The 17,516-nt window shown below is 38.5% G+C and overlaps 3 protein-coding genes across 3 annotated transcripts in view; 1 reads left to right on the top strand and 2 right to left on the bottom strand.

Annotated features, from left to right (window-relative positions):
- Nucleotides 1-3,288, bottom strand: part of LOC111801995 (elongator complex protein 2) — a 6,276-nt gene extending 2,988 nt beyond the window's left edge. The window contains exons 1-7 of the mRNA XM_023686256.1: nt 3,029-3,288; nt 2,840-2,927; nt 2,579-2,664; nt 2,196-2,349; nt 1,786-1,946; nt 1,004-1,681; nt 42-360 (exon numbers count right to left, since the gene is read on the bottom strand). Coding sequence (XP_023542024.1) covers nt 42-360; nt 1,004-1,681; nt 1,786-1,946; nt 2,196-2,349; nt 2,579-2,664; nt 2,840-2,927; nt 3,029-3,172 — 1,630 coding nt within the window. The 5' untranslated portion in view covers nt 3,173-3,288. The remainder of the gene's footprint in view (nt 1-41; nt 361-1,003; nt 1,682-1,785; nt 1,947-2,195; nt 2,350-2,578; nt 2,665-2,839; nt 2,928-3,028) is intronic.
- A 2,385-nt stretch (nt 3,289-5,673) lies between these two features.
- On the top strand, nt 5,674-6,400 carry LOC111802726 (auxin-responsive protein IAA32-like). Its single transcript, XM_023687195.1, has 4 exons — nt 5,674-5,750; nt 5,815-6,018; nt 6,115-6,223; nt 6,325-6,400. The coding sequence occupies exons 2-4, from the start codon at nt 5,817-5,819 to the stop codon at nt 6,398-6,400; spliced, it is 387 nt and encodes a 128-aa protein (XP_023542963.1). The 5' UTR covers nt 5,674-5,750; nt 5,815-5,816.
- Nucleotides 6,401-7,841: 1,441 nt separating this feature from the next.
- LOC111801478 (receptor protein kinase-like protein ZAR1) lies at nt 7,842-17,329 on the bottom strand. Its single transcript, XM_023685489.1, has 4 exons — nt 16,348-17,329; nt 16,118-16,261; nt 8,765-10,180; nt 7,842-8,692 (listed from the first exon to the last, which is right to left on the bottom strand). Exons 1-4 carry the CDS (start codon nt 16,403-16,405, stop codon nt 8,028-8,030), a joined length of 2,283 nt encoding a protein of 760 aa, XP_023541257.1. The 5' UTR covers nt 16,406-17,329; the 3' UTR covers nt 7,842-8,027.
- Nucleotides 17,330-17,516: the final 187 nt, after the last annotated feature.

Genomic DNA, 17,516 nt, shown 5'->3' with positions numbered 1-17,516 from the left:
GGGGGGGGGGGGGGGGGGGGGGTGATTGAAGAAAGACTCACAGTGAACATAAATAGGCTTCTGTGAGAGCCCAAGAGCCGACATATTAGCGCCCAAAATCTGAACATCCACAAGATGATCTTCCGTGGCCACAAAATTCTGCTGTGTGGCATGACTCAACGTCTTTAGAAAAGATAATGGGGCTTCAAAGACTCTAGCAACTTTCTCTTCTGCTCCACTGACAAAGCGATGGTTCCCCTTTCCTTGAATTAAGGTGACACAATTAATATCATGCCCATGGACTTGAGGTCGAGCTATTTCATGCCAAGAACCTCCTTCAAGAGAATTTACATTTTTCCAGGGAGAAAAAATCCGAGTTGTCTGCAAACATTGGCATCAATATACTTGACATTAAGTAACAGATCTAAAATGGTAAGTCCATTAAAAATTATTTCATTCTAAGAGGATTCATTAATATATTCATACGACGTACATAGCTAAGGGAGGAGCTCCTTGCCTCTCCTATCCAGCCAACTATAGAGTAGCCAAAAAGTATGGTTGCACTCATAATCTAACTACTAAATATTCCCCCGGAACCAAGATTTTTCCCTAACCAGCTATTTATCACGAGTCCCATACATCAATTGTTCACACCAAAGGCTAAGCTTTTCCCCCTCGTTCTCATGGGCTCATACCCTTTTCAGAACTCTCCCTACTTTAAAATTCTCTTTTTCGCTAATTTTCCCAATCTTAGATATTCAGACGCAATTTCGCACACAAAAACAAAATTTACAAGTTTCAACCATGTATAAAATAAGTGCATTTACCCTATTTTACTTTTTGGTGAGAGCCAGAAAATCTCAATCATTTCTCAGCTAGCGAGATGAAAAAAACAGGTTGATAAGCTACAATTTCATATGACACATCACATGTATACAAAGCAGATTGGTAAAATTTTCACATTCAGGATCAAGGACGCTATGAATTATGACAAGGCAGATTAGATAAATTAGTTGCACCTCACCTGGTCATGACTGACTGAAACAAAATAATCACCAGATCTGGCCCATGAAATATCCATTACAGCTGCAAAGTGTCCTGAGGGAACCTTTTGAGGTTTCCAGTTACCTGAACTGATACCAACATCCCTCCAGAGATGAAAAGACCCACCATAACCATGTGCTAAAATTGAATCTCCGTTAGGGCTCCAATGCCCACCATAAAACCCTAAAGCAGAATGACTTAACTCTCCAACAGTAACCACATTCATCCAGATCCCAGAAGTCTTTTCAGGTTTCCAAATCATCATTGTCTTGTCCATAGATGCAGATAAGATGCTTTCAGATTGATAGCAGGGAACCCCTTCTGTTTCTGCTGCTGAAGGAGGCTGCCATTGGACCGAATATACCCAATCCTCATGTCCAATCAAAAGAGATTCTAATGATACCTGGTAAGTTGATGGTCCAGAAGCAAATATAGGACCTTGTATATAAGATGTTAAACTTATTTCCTCTTTTTTGCATCCTCCATTCATGTTGGCCAAAGAACCATGAAGAGCCATCTTCCATATGCGTATGCCTCTGTCCTGAGATGAACTTACAAGCATAATGCTATTTTCTTCTCCAGTTTTGCACATGGGCAAAGAGAAGTCCAGACTTCTAATCCAATCCGTGTGTCCTTTTAGCTCACATGCCTTGACGAACTGCATACAAATACATTGAAGGAGAAAAAGAAAAGCTTCTCAAAATGGCTTATAGCTCGTGACAAGAAAATAGAATCAAAATTCGTACTGTACTAACTAGGTACCTCTCCAGTTCTCTTCCCACAATATAGATGAATCTTATTATCCAAACCTCCCATTGCCAATACCATATGACTGGCATTTCCAGGCAACTCTGCTAATGAAAGTGCCACCATAGATTTTGAACCAACCAAGAGTGTGTCAAGCAACAGCAATGTACAATCACCTAAAAAGGTTGGACAGAGAACATATCTTTTAGAAAGGTTTCAATGTTTCACGTCAATGTGAAAACTTATATTCAGATGATATATATCCATTGCGTAAATCAAGTAAAAATTCAAACGAAAGAAGGATCCCATAGGCCAGTTTAAACAATCTCATAGGCCAGTTTGATTTACTGGGGAATATCTTTAGTTAGCTATAACAGCCAGCAGTAACAGAAACAGACATTACTGTATAAAACTTACTTTCCTACCTTCATTGGTAGACGGAAAAGAAACCTCCCAGACACAAACTGAACCATCTGAAGAAGAAGACGCAACAATTGCTGCGGTTTCAGAAATTATATGTGCAGTAATACATGTGACGCCTTTCTTGTGTGATTTTGGTAGTTGTAAAACATTTCTCCACTATACATACACAAGTTACATTAGAACATTAGAGATATATACAATTACATCAAAACGATCCACCTATGAACACTTCCACATTGCATAAGCGTTTCACTTCCATATACTTACTCCAATAAATCCAACTGATGACGAAATCACGCGGCAAGTCAAATTACAAACTCAACAATACATCCTAGAACTTAAATGAGTATTAATGAACTCAGTGAAGCTTTAGAAAAGGTATTACCTTCTGGTTCAGAAGCGTAAATTCCCATAAATGAATGGCACCATCAGAATCACCAGAAAGCAGATAATGACAGTTCAAATGCTTTGCTGAAGACAAGAAGATACGCTCATTACAATTCAAAAACGGGGGAAACAAACACAGATTCACACGCTAGTCTTGTTTCGCAAGCAAGCTAAAAGATATATATGATCCCTGGGGAGATAATTAAACGTTTACACACATTGATTCAACATGATGACAATGGGAAAAACTTCAACTCACCTCTGAACGCAAACTTGCTACTTGGAAGCCAATGAGTGCAGTTTACAGAGGCGTTGTGACCGGGAAGAGTCGTCAATATTTGTGCAGACTGTGAATTTCGAAAATTAAGAACAAAAATGAAAGCACAGTTCAGAATTTTTCCAGTTATGAAAAATTGAAAGAGGAAGTGGCTAGTAATAAGATATACACCTTGGGACAGAAAATAGCGACGGCGTTTTGAGCGCCAAAAGCCACCAAATCACAGGCTCCCCAAGAAACGTTGTTCACTATTCTGTTACAGCCTGCTCCTATAAACACGTCCTTGACTTCAACCTCACCGCCGCCGGAAGCCATGTTTTCCGCGAGAAAGCTTGAGTCTGGAAGGGAAAGACGAGATGGCGGCCGAAGAGCAGGGCGTTTCAAAGCTTTCCTTTCTCAGGCAACAACCAGGGACCGCGGCGGGACGAAGCTCGGCGGTACAGTGTGAAGAGCGGGTTTACTTATGGGCTTAATACTAAGCCAACGCTGGGCCCATTATGTTAATTATGGGCCAAATGGGCCTCTCGTAGGCTTTTTTGGGCCTATGTTTTGCGTAGAGCAATTTTCTTATGGGCTTAATACCAAGCCGACGCTGGGCCCGTTATGTTAATTATGGGCCAAATGGGCCTCGCTTAGGCTTTTTTGGACCTATGTTTTGGTAGAGCAATTTTCTTATGGGCTTTAATACCAAACCGACGCTGGGCCGTTATGTTAATTATGGGCCAAATGGGCCTCGCTTATTCTCTTTTGGGCCTATGCTTTGGGTTAGAGCAATTTTCATATGGGCTGTACCAAGCCAACGGTGGGCCCGTTATGTTATGGGCCAAATGGGCCTCGTTTATGCTCTTTTTGGCCTATATTTTGGGTAGAGCAATGTTAGTGAGAGGTTTCAAGAATGTTTAGTCTCCTAGAGATTTCACCATCCACCATTCTTGGGAGCCAACTTATTCATTGGCATACCGTCAGGTGTCTGTCTCTGATACCATTCGTAATAGTCCAAGCCCATCGCTAGCAGATATTGTCCACTTTGGCACGTTACATATCACCCACCCTCACTGTTTTAAAACGTGTAGAGGTTTCCACACCCTTATAAAGAATGTTTCGTTCCCCTCTCGAACCGATGTGAAATCTTACAAATATCATCAACACATTCTTACCCACTAATAATTTCTCCAAGTACTCACTTCTCGACACCGACTTTGCACCATCTCCACAGTCAAAGACATAGTTACGCACCATAATCAGTCTTTTCTTATCGGTGAAAAGACATTCAAATCCGACGGGCACGCACCTAATCGAACCAACAACCGTCCTAACACGAGCTTCACTCTTCAGGTCTCTACTTGGGTTTCAAACCTTTGTATGATCCTTCCTAAAAAACATGTCTTGGACAGGGCATCAGCAAGTTAGGGACAATGTCATGGCTGTCACAACTATGGTCTGTGATTTATGAGAGAATCTAAAGGGCAGAGTGGTGACAGAAGCTTTGGGTGTCTGATCCATTGTTGTAATAAACATGAATGGGTTTGTTTTGTCAGAAAAGTGTTTGAATGGTAAATTTAATTTGACTGACAAGGGACAACTATGTTCTTTAAAAGCTACCACTACTTTTACTTCCTCGACAACATTATTAATGAAAAGAGATAAAGAGAAAAATGCTTGCCTCTCTCTCTTCTTCCTTCTTTTTCACTTACTCTTACATTTGTTTTTGATAACAAAAGGGGTTCAAAATTGTGAAGAAACGTGTTACAGGTAGACAAATGTCTCGATCACGAGAAGAGTCGAACAATATCTCCATTAATACGATACTTTTTCGGCGAAACAAAAAAGAAAGTTATAGGTAGGTCTTGCTCGATAGAACACATTAGCTTGCATGATGTTAAGCTTAATAATCGTCAATGCTCCACTGTCTCAATCATTATGTGTGAGATCCCTCATCGGTTGGAGAGAGAAACAAAGCATTTCTTATAATAGTGTAGAAATCTCTTTTTAGTAGACGTGTTTTAAAACTGTGAGGCTGACGATGATATGTAATAGGTCAAAACTGACAATATCGGCTAGTAGTGGGCTTGTGTTGTTACACATGGTATCATGGTATTAGAGCCGGTCACGGGACGTAGTGTTAGCGAGGATGCTGGCCCTCAAGGGGTGGATTGTGAGATTTCACATCGGTTGAAGAGAGGAATGAATCATTTCTTATAACAGTGTGGAAACATCTCTCTAGTAGACACGTTTTAAAACCGTGAGACTCACAGCAATACATAACAGACCAAAGTGGACAATATTTTCAACTTTTACAAATGGTATTAGAATTAGTCACTAGGCGGTGTGCCAACGAGAATGTTGATTGTCACAGTCATGCTTGTCCAAGGTATATTGCATATGGCTGCATGTCGGATGTCCCAGTCATGTTTGTCCAGGACATGTTGTCTATAGCTGCATGCCCGTTCCAAATCTCTTTCACATGCTTTCATCTTAGATAGATCTTAACTCTTTCATGTTGTGTCAATATGAGAGTGTATGATTGGTCACCAAAATCATTTAGTCAACTCAGGAGACGTGGATGAGCCGGTGAGTGAGCATGATAGCGAGCTTAGCATCAAAGGGGCCAAGCCATAGCCCTTGTTTGGCTTACCATAACTTGCATGGAACACACACACACACAATGACACAACAAGATAAACAAGGCTTGAATGAGTAGTAATGGGAAGACCCCATTCTTGTCCCCCACACTCCACACACACACATATATATACAAACCCCTCCTTAACCCTTTCCTTTAAACTCTCTCAGGCCCTCTCCTCCATGGACCCTTATGCTCATCAAGATATAGACTTGGGGCTCAGCCTCAGAGCTTTGCAGCCTCAGCATCATCCCCGACCACGACCACATTGTGAGATGCTTTGTTTTGTTTTGTTTTTTGTTGGGTTTGTTGCTGATTCAAGGTTGTTTTGAAGCGATGAATTGGTCGGCGGCGGCTCAGCTGTCGGATCTCTACAAGAAGGGAGAAGAGTGTGAGGAAGAGGCGGAGGTGGTGCAGAGCAAACGGCGGCGGGGTTATGTGAAAGTGAATATGGATGGTGTCATTGTTGGCAGGAAAGTTTGCATCTTTCAACATGGCTACTATTCTAGTCTTGCCCTTCAGCTCGAAGACATGTTTGGTATGTACGGATATGTCTCAAAATTTACGGTAATCGTCCATCATCTCGAGAAATTAGACAAACTTCTAACGTGTATGTTTTATGTTGTTCTATCAGGTCGACAATGTGAATTTGGATTGAAGCTATTCGAGACAGAATCTGAATTCTCTTTGTTCTACAAAGATGGAGATGAGAATTGGAGGAGTGTCGGTGACGTTCCATGGAAGTAAGTTCCTCTCGTGTCATTATCAATCATATATTTGTTAGTTGACTCGTCCCGTTATTAGTAACGATCAACTCTTCTCTCGTTTGGTTTACTTTGGACAGGCAATTCGTAGAAGGCGTGACGAGGCTAAGAATTGCTCGGAAAGACGAGGCTTTTGTTGTCCTTCATCAAAATTAGGTTAAATTTCCATGGAAATTGAACCTCAATGGAATTTTATCTTGTGCTACAATGGAGGCTTCTTTTCTCATGGGCAAATGACCTAATTCTAAGCACCCTTTCAAGCAACATCTTCCAATAAATAGTTTTATATCGTATATTCGAGCTAGTATAAAAGTATACATCTACACGGTGTCGTATAAGATATTTATCATACATACAACAAAGAACCAACTAAAGCTCGTGTTTTTGTGAGATCCTACAGGTTGGAGAGGTTAACGAAACATACTTTATAAGGGTACGCGTCTTAAAATAATGAGATTGATAACGATATGTAACGAGCCAAAACGGATAATATCTATTACTGATGAGCTTGGGCTGTTACAAATGGTATTAGAGTCAAACACTGGGCGGTATGCTAACGAGGATATTGGGCCTCCAAGGAGGGTGTATTGTGAGATCTCACATCAGTTGGAGAGGGAAACGAAATATTCCTTACAAGGGTGTTGAAAATTTTCTCTAGTAGATGCGTTTTAAAACCATGAATCTGATGACGATACGTAACGGACCAAAGTGAACAATATCGGTTAGCGGTGGGCTTGAGCTGTTACAAATAGTAGCAGAGCCAGACACCAAGCGGTATGCTAGCGAGGACGTTGGTCCCCAAAGGGGTGGATTGTGAGATCTCACATGAGAGGAGAACGAAACATTACTCATAAGAGTGTGGAAACTTCTCCCTAGTAGACGCGTTTTAAAATCCTGAGGCTAACAGTGGTACGTCACGGACCAAAGCGACAATATCTATTAGCGGTGGGCTTGGGCTATTACAAATAGTATCAGAGCTAGACAATAGGCGGTGTGCCAGCAAGGACGCTGGGCTTCCAATGAGGGTGGATTGTGAGATCCCACATCAGTCTTATAAGGGTGTGAAAACCTCTCCATAGTAGACGTGTTTTAAAATCGTAAGGCTGACAACGATACATAACGAGCCAAAGCGAACAATGTCTATTAATAATGGCTTGAGCTGTTTCAAATGGTATTAGAGCTAGACACCAGGGGGTGTATCAGCGAGGACGTTGTGTCCCTAAGGAGGGATGATTGTGAGATACCACATCAATTGAAGAGGGGAACGAAACATTCCTCATAAGTATATGGAAACATCTCCCTAGTAGACGCGTTTTAAAACCATGAGACTAACAACGATACGTAACGGGCCAAAGCGGACAATATCCTTTATGATTATAGCTTCGAATCTCGTCTATGTCGATTATAATATAACATTTTTTCGTTCAAAATAAGTTTGAATGAAATGAAATGATTGGCAAAAATGTCCTAAGAATGGGCCATTAGAGCATCTTCTTGGAGGGCATGAGTCAAAAGTGGCTGCAGAATTTGCAGGCGCTCGTCCCTACAATCACGCTCATGTAAAAGTCAGCCATTTCCCACCTCAAACAGTGCCTTCTTAACAACCCTAAAGCTCAACTGAAGAACACACCCATTGCTTCAACAAAGTTTCAAGACAGTAAAAGAAAAACAAATTCGAACGAACATAAATCATCTTCATTTACACGAGCGTACGAAAAGCCAGAGTTTTGTTTCGAACCCTTTACGAGGGAGCTCGAGCTTTCGAGTATGAACGGTCCATTGTTCACTTTGGATTCACAACCATCCTACTCAATGCATCAGAAACATGTCTCATCGTCGGTCTTCTTTCGGGACTATTTTGAACACAAGCTAAACATATCTTCAAAACCGTGATAATCTCCTCGTCTGTATCGTCGTCCGGTGTCAAAGACGGATCTATAACATCCGAAAGCGGCTTCTTTTCCTCAATGCAGAGTTGAATCCATTGAACAAGATCCATCTCCGACGCTCCAACTTGAACTATCGGCAACCTTCCGGTGATCATTTCGAGTAATATCACACCGAACGAGTAAACGTCCCATTTCTGTGATGGCTTCACGACCTTTAATGCTTCTGGGGCTTGGTAGTAAGTATTCATATTAGAACTGAATGTACTAGCTTCAGAAGTTGCAGACTTAAGCTGTTTCTCGTGGGGTTTTTCGTCTGTCAAGTGACCCGATTGCAGAGTCGGAGATCCTCCAGCGATGTTAACAAGTCGAGCAAGCCCGAAATTCGAAATATGAGGTACCATATTGTGTCCGAGAAGTACGTTGTTCGTCTTCAAATTGCCATGGACATACTTTTTGGGGCTAAACTCATGCAAGTAAATCAACCCTTTTGCTATACCTTCCATGATTCTTAACCGAACAGACCACGGTAACGGTGAAAACGACGATGTCCCGGGCTTCCCTGATAACGTTCGAACAATCAAAAACATATAAACGATCAAGTTCTAGCTGCAAGAAAGTTACGAAAACGTACCATGAATGGCAAATGCAAGGCTTCCATTTGATATGTAATCATAAATAAGCAGTTTTTCATCAACAGACCAATAATAAGCTCTAAGGCCAACAACATTTGGATGCCTTAGCTTCCCAATTGCTTCAACTTCAGTTTGAAACTCTTTAAACCTTTGTGAACCTCCTTCACCCAATCTTCTCACAGCTAAAGTGAGGCCATTTTCGAGCACGACTTTATACACTATCCCGATACTACTTTTCCCCAAAACGAACGCCGACGCCTTAAGAAGTTCGTCGAGATCAAACGTCACGTTTGAATCAAGAGCTACGAGATCAAACTGCTGAACATGCTCCGAAACATTCTCGGATTCACCCTTTCGAAAGCAGAGACAATCCTTTCTTCCTTTCTCTCCCTTATGAAGACCATCTTTAGATTGCTCTACCTTCTTCCCATTCCTACGAGTCCAAAACCTCGAATAGCAATACGAAAACAGCAACCCAATCAGACAGATACCGATAATGTCGCCGACGATTATCGCAACCAACGTGCTCCTACTCAACCCTCCATTACCCTCAGACCTCCCAGGTGGAGAATTATCTGGGAAAAAGGGGAATGACGACGGCGAACTCGCGCCTGGAGCTTCCGAAGAACACGGATTCTTCAATGGAGGTCCACAAAGACCAGGATTACCAATGAAAGCAGTAGGTCCTCTGTTCATAAGAGCACCATTTTGGGGTATTGAACCACTCAAATCATTATAACTAAGATCAATATAAACCTTTTCAGGAAGGTTTCCTAAGCTAGCAGGGATTGAACCAGAGAACAAATTATATGAGAAATCAACAGTTCCTTGCAAGCTAGAGAGATTACCAATATCCATAGGGATTGAACCATTGAACATATTGTGAGAAACATCCAATTTTTCCAAGAAATTCAAACTAGAACCAAGTCCAACAGGCAGAGCATCAGTAAGATTATTGTGACTAATATCAAGAATTCTAAGTCTTGTGCATTGGATCAATGAAACAGGCAACGACCCATTAAAGAAATTGTGAGATAAATCCAAGATTTGAAGGTTTTTGAGCTTACCAACATCATTTGGGACAAACCCAGAAAAGGAATTCCCAAAAATCACCAAGCTCTGTATTCCATTAGCTTGGAAAAGCTCCAATGGCAGAGTTCCATGGAGTTTATTGTTCCTTAGATTCACATGGCGAAGGTGAGAAAGAATCCCCAACGAAGAAGGGAGAATCCCTTTGAGATTCTTCTTGGGAATACTAAGGGAAACGACTCTTAGATCATTGCATGTAACGCCATTCCAAGAACAAGGGTTTTGATCTGAAGAATTCCAGTTGCTGAGGGAGCCGTCTGGGTCTTCTGTGATGAACTGTTTGAAGGAGAAAAGGGCAGTGCCCTCGTCGTTCAAAGCCGCCATTGAAAGACAAAAGTTGCAGAGGAGAAAGATGAAGGAGATGGAAGGAGGGTTTTCCATGGTGAGTTGAAATTTGGTGTTCGATGAAGAAGAGAGAGAGGTTGCAAAAAGCTTTTCTCAAGGCCAAAAAGATAAAGTCATTCAATGGCGAATACAGAGAAAAAGGAGAATAGTGTTTTAACGTCTAGTGACTCATTAAATTATCCTTGAGAGATGATGTGGCTCAAAATAACAGGATCATCCCGTGACTCGACTCCATTGTTCGGCTAGGAGTATGTTGGACGTCCCACATTGACTAATTTAGGGAATGATCATGAGTTTATAATCAATGAATACTCTCTCCTCTCCATTAGAATGAGGCTTCTTCGGAAGCCCAAAGCAAAGCAGTTAGAACTTATGTTCAAATGGAACAATATCATACTATTGTAGAGAGTCGTGTTCGTCTAACATTAGTATCAAAGCTATGCCCTAAACTTAGCCATGTATACCATGCCCCATGCCCATAAGTCTAACATTGGTATCAAAGTCATGCCCTAAACTTAGCCACGTCGATAGAACCCTCAAATGTTATTATTCCCTAATAATTTAGGGGAGAAGGGAACGAAACATTCCTTATAACGGTGTGGAAACCCCCCCCAGCAAACACGTTTTAAAATTATGAGGTTGACGGAAATACGTAACGAGCCAAAGCGGACAATGTCTACTGGTGGTGGGTTTGGGCTGTTACAAATAGTATCAGAACCAGATAATAGATAGTATGTCAGTGAGGACGCTGGTGGGTTTGGGCTGTTACAAATAGTATCAGAACCAGATAATAGATAGTATGTCAGTGAGGACGCTGGCCTCCAAGGGGGTGGATTGTGAGATCCTACATCGGTGGGAGAGGGGAACGAAACATTCCTGGCCTCCAAGGGGGTGGATTGTGAGATCCTACATCGGTGGGAGAGGGGAACGAAACATTCCTTAAAAGGGTGTGAACTTTGAGACTGACAATGATATGTAACGAGTCAAAGCAGACAATATATGTTAGCGGTGGACAGAACCAAATTTATAAAATTTATGAAACAGAGTATGGATTCGATATCTAAAGATTTGTTTAACATTTTCCAAGAAAACAAAGAGATGTTGCCAAAATGCTTCTTTTCTAGGTACGACCCATCACTCTCATTTCTAAAAATAATAATGTAATGTACGTTAATTAATAATCTACATTATAAAACATTATAATACCCATCATGTTTTTGTCAACACTATTGTCGGATTAAAGTCAAAATTTGTGACAATTTTGTTTATTTTAAGAAAAAAAACATTAACGTTGTTCATCCCCTACTCAGTTTAGATTCCTACTTGTTTTGAGCTAATTTTCTTTATTCGAACAGTCAGTCACGAGACTATACTCCAAACTAGCCAACCGTTGTTTAATAAACCTATTTTAAATTCATTTTCATTACTCGAATGTACTTTGAACTAACCGTTATTTGATAGTCATATTCTCGTTATAAGTATTTTTTTTTAATTTGCAAAAAAAAGTTTAAATATATTATTTGGAAAATTACCATAAAAAAAAATGATTAAGTTGGTTTTAATTATTTTGTTTTTTACTTTATTTTAATTTGTTTGTTTCTTCAATTTGCACCTCAAATTGAGGTAAACGTTATAATTTATATATATATATATATAAGGGTGTAAAATTATTATTTTTTTTCGGACATTAATTTTTTTCTTAAAAAATTTAATTTATTAAAATTAAAGGTTGAATTATTGAAAAAAATTGCAATAATTATTGAATTTTGAGTCAATTTTGTAAAATTGAAAGTTATGATGGAAATTAATACAATTTAACGATATACTAAAAAAGGTAAATTTAATTTGTTATTAATATATCAATCATTGAATTCTTTTCAATTAAAAACACTTATTATATTTAAAAGGATAAATTAATATAAATAAAAATAATTTTTTTTTTGTATTTAATTAAAAAAAATATCCTTAAATTTTCTTATTAGCATATTTTAATGAAATTCATGACATTTTCTTATTTAATAATTTTAATTATTTAAAAAAACACACACACACATTCTTTCGATACACTCAACAACGTACGGCAGATTGGAATTCGCATGTGACAGTTTCCGACAAAATCCAATAATAATTAATTGAAATAAACAATTAATATAATAAAATAAAGGTATTAATATTAGGAATAATAATTTTAAAATAAATACAAAGTGTTATGTTTATTTAAATTCTTATATTTTTTTAAAATTATATTTTATATAAACATGTTTTTAAAATTAGTAACGATATTTTAATTGTAAGGTGGGGCCCACTGGGGACCACATTGTTGCGATGGAGAATGATCAGACGGCGACCGTTGAGTGTCCACCGCAATTACTATAATAAGTAATCATTGTTTAGTAACCGTTAAAGTGCCACATCGTAATAATTTCTGTCTTGTGGGGACCACGTTTCCAGCCAATCACAAATTTTTGCGGTTTTTTATTTTATTTTTAATGTTGTATATTGAATCAACGGCTGGGATCTTTTTGCTTACCTGGTACGCTTAGTACGACGTGGTTTGATTAGTACCACGTGGAGAGTGGTGGGACCTACAAAGGTAGAAAGAGGAATGGTTCACGAGCGACAAGAATTAGAGCAATGTATCGCGAGAAAATGGAGAGAAATTGTGCGACAGATTAGGAGTGGTGAGTCCCACGTGTCTGGAGGAGCTCCGGGACGTGAAACTGAGAGGCGGAGAAAACAAAGTATTTAAATGAAAATAAATTTAATTTTTTTAGGGTCTAGTTTGCAATTTAATGATGTGTAGGGACCATCCTATAAATAGTTGTGTTAGTGGTCCCGCTTTAGACATTTTTTTAAAAAATAAAGTTTTTACCCTTGCAGAACAATTAAAAATTAAAAAAAAAAAAAATTAAACATATGGAAGCCATTAATATTTAATTAAAAAAATACCCTTAAAATTTTAATTTTTTTTTTAAATATCATTTTAACTTTTAAAATATTTTTAAATCTTTAAAATTTTTATTAATATTTTAAGAAACTTAAAAAACCCGGGAACTTTTTATAATTTTTTAAAAATATATTTTTATAAAATACTCATGAATTTTTTAAAATAATATAAAAATATATGTAAATAACCCATATTGTACCTCCTCTCGACTCTCCACAGTATGATTGTCCTGCATAAGCTCTCATGGCTTTGTTTTGGGCTTTCCCAAAATATCTTATACTAATAGATAGAGTATTTTTTGATTATAAACACATGACCATTTCCTAAATGAGCGGATGTGGAACTTAGGAAATGATCAGATGTGCGACTTTCATCATCTAACAGTAATTACAGTCTGTGAATTTTTTATTTAATGAAAAAATATAACTAATTGGAAATGGAATTTTTTTTTTTTTTTTTTTACTTTTTCTTATTTCATTTTTATCCACTAACTTTAATTTTTCTTACATATTTTAAAGCAATAAAATAAAAAATAAAAATGGAGGAGGAAGATTTACATGCTATTGTTTTGCTGTTAGCCGTTGGTAGACGCGCCACCGTCTCGTTATTGGGTTGCGGCGGAGGCGGAGACATCAACCGCCACACCCGGCGGCGCATGCAGTACTGTATGTGTCGGGGTGTGACGTGTCTTTCTCTTTAGAACCGCCGCCGGTGCAGGAGAATATGATCGTTGTAATAACAGAAATCGAAACCACCGCCGCCCATACTATCAGAACTGCCGGGCCGCTCATCAATCCGCCGCCGCCGCCGCTCAAATCTGTTAACTCCCTTACCGTTTAAAAACCCTCCGATCTCTCCAAGGATTAAGACTCAAACGAATATAATGAAGGGACTAAATACCTAATCCTATGACAGACCAATAGTATGATGCCACGTGGACATCAAGACCAGCTTTTGTTGACTTTTTTTGGGTCCGTCTAAGATTTAAAAATAATAATAATAATTTACTCAACATACTAATTTCAAATTATTTATATTAAATATATAAAAACCATACCAGATGAAATAATCAGATAGGTTCAAATTGATTGATACATTAATGACTTTGAACGTCTAACCTTTTAGTAGAAGATACATTGTTAAAATATTAATCAGTTAAAATATGTTCAAATTGGTTGATACATTAATGGATTTCTAAATCTACTATCAAACACGTATTTCAAAACATGGAATACAACTCGATTTTGATTGAATCTAAGACGGGTTCGGGACGAAATAAGTGATTGAAATATAGGGTATTAGGAACTAAGTTTGTTTGATATGGGTTCTTCTTGGGATTTTGGTGAGAAAATTGGAGTGTAAGGTGTGGAAGAAGGTGTCCATGGAAGACTTGAGGTTGGAGACAAGCTTATGAATCTCCTCCTCGTACTTGTCCAACACAATTGGAACTGTTTGTAAGCTCAAAAACACTGCTCAATATTAAGAACAACATGTCACAGTCTTTTTCAGACAGAAATTCTATTGAAAGTGAGAGAGAAAGAGAGTGATACCAACCAATGTATATGAGATTCAATGAGTTTGTTAGCTCTCCAATGAGTGATACCAACCAAATGCTACCCAATACCTGCAAAATGGGTTGACATTGATTACTAATCGTTGATTGGAGAGGGGAACAAGTGTCAGCGAAGGGTGGATTGTGAGATCGTACATCGGTTGGAGACATTCCTTAGAAGGTGTGAAAATCTCTCTCTAGCATATGCGTTTTAAAAATCTTGAGGGGAAGCCCGAAAGGGAAACCCCAAAGAGAACAATATCGGCTAATGGGGGGCTTGGGCCATTACAAATAAGATTAGAGCTAGACACTGGGCCTCAAAAGCCCAGTGTGCCAGCGACGACGTTGAGCCTCCAAGAGGTGGACACCAGACGATGTGCCAACGAGTATGCTGGCCCCCAAAGGAGGTGGATTGTGAAATCCCACATCGATCAGAGAAAGGAACAAGTGCCAGTGAGGATGCTAAGCCCCGAAACGGGTGGATTGTGAGATTTGGAAGGTTACCATTTCAACTTTGGCATTTAAAAATGTAAAATAGGTATAAATTAAATAATGAGATTTGGAAGGGTACCATTGCAAATAGCTTGAAGTTTTGGCCAGTTGAAATTTGAAAGAAGTGGTGGACCAACCAGTTGAATGTATCCAAGAAACGAGTGAGAGTAGCGTTTGAGATCTCAAAATCATGCACATTCGGTGGAGCCCTGCCAAGCCACGTCATCAATAAGATTTAAAAAAAAAAAAAAAAAAAAAATTTACTGCATCAATTTTTACCATAAATTCATACGAGTTCTACAATCTTTATCCTATTGTTCAATTTTTGCAAATTCATCCAATTATTTAAATCAAACAAAATTATTTTACTTTTAAAACCTTATAATAAAAAAAACAAATTTACCCATATCAATTTTTACCATAAATTCATATCATCGAAAATTTTATTTTTACCCGCCAATTCACTCTGTCATTTTAACAAAATATTTTCATTACACGTTAGTTTCAATCAAATCAAATTTTAATGAAAAAAAATTAGCGTAACAGTCATCACTAGTAAATATTGTCCTCTTTGAGCTTTTTCTTTCGAATTTTCCGTCAAAGTTTTAAAACACATCTGCTAAAGAGAGGTTTTCACATCCTAGTAAAAAAAAAATGTTTCGTTCCCCTCTCCAACCGACGTGAGAACTCACAATTCACTCCTTCGAGGCCTAGCGTCTTCGCCGGCACTGGTTCTACTCTCCACTCTCCCGTGGATTTTGTACAACTTTATTTTCAACGAAAACTTATCAAGGATTTAAAATTACAACATTTATCTAAATTTAAAGCGGAATCAAACAAAATTGAAAGTTTAGAGATAAAAATAGAATAAGAAGAATAATTGGATTTACCTGTTGATGAGAAGAGCCAATTTGTTCCAAGAGAAGAGAAGAAGCATAGTAATGATGAGTAGATAGCAAAGCAGAGTAACAAAGTGGTAGTCCAAGACCTCAAGCAGCAACCAAACGCCGCTGATTCCGGCCAACATCGCCGCCGATTCTCTCTTCTTCTTCCACAGCATCAACTCCGCCACTGCCATTCAAATCCAAAACACCCCTTATATTCAACATCAAATTGATATATTTTATAACAAAACTCTTAAACTTTTAATTCTGAACCTTTGCCATGCCCAAAAATGGAATGCAGAAACCTCGGACGGTCGCCGGAGTCGGACATTATAATGTTTGCTTGCCGGAAAGTTTATGGGTTTAGTGGAGAAGATGAAAGATAGGAATGGGTTTTATGGAGAATTTATTTAGGAATTCTTGTTGTGGGCATGCTTCTCTTCTTATTTCTCTATTAAATTTCCAATTAATATTGCAATTTTTTGTAATTTAATTCTTTTCCATACTCAAAATTCAATTTTTCTTTTCTAAACTTTACTACTTTTGTGCCAAATTTAGGAGGTTTTCTTCCAAATCCGGCCTCACAATTTAAAATGCGTCAACTAGGGGGAGGTTTTATGTTCCCCTCTCCAACTAACGTGGGATCTCACAATCCACCCCTTAAGGACCCAACATCCTCGCTAACACACTGCCTAGTGTTGGGCTCTAATACCATTTATAACAGTCCAAATTCGCCGCTAGTAGATATCATCCACTTTCACCCATTACATATTGTCGTCAGTTTTAAAACACGTCTACCAAAGAGAGATTTCCACACCCTTATAAAGATTGCTACGTTCCCCTCTTCAACCAATGTAGAATCTAACTAGCTAGTCTGACTATGTTTTTTATTTCAGTACAAAATGTAAGTTTTAGTCTTTAATTTTCAAGCATTTTCCAATGTAGTTTTAATACCCTGTAAACTTATAACCATCCAAATTTAACATTCATTTACCAGGAGGGTAAATTGAAAAAAGTTTTAACCAAACACTCAAAAGCACATCTAGATATTCCAACACAACAGCAGCATCCATTTAGCTCACAATTAATAGGCATTAAACAGTAGCTCAGAAAACTTACTTGGTATGGTGGAATCAGAAACTTTGTTACAGGTCCTATGAACACCAGGCAAGCAAGCCAACGCTGTGTTTCCATTAGTGGATCCCCTGCCCTCTGTAAAGCAGAAACTAGAGGCTTTCTTACCGTACACTTACCATTTCTACAGATCAGGACAGAACACTTGGCCATTGAGCATTGCTTACGAGTAAGGATCCTCTTGCTTTCACATTCTTTCATCTTCACATGACGACCATACCTGACAAAAAATGGACAAGTAAAAGATGCCTACATCTTTAACAAACAGACCCTCAATTAAGCAATTCTATTGATATGGGAAAGAGAAG

This window comes from Cucurbita pepo, chromosome LG09, assembly GCF_002806865.2.
Source record: "Cucurbita pepo subsp. pepo cultivar mu-cu-16 chromosome LG09, ASM280686v2, whole genome shotgun sequence".
NCBI classification, from domain to species: Eukaryota; Viridiplantae; Streptophyta; class Magnoliopsida; order Cucurbitales; family Cucurbitaceae; genus Cucurbita; species Cucurbita pepo.
Note: the sequence above shows the minus strand (reverse complement) of the source record. Positions and strands in the feature narration are given on the sequence as shown.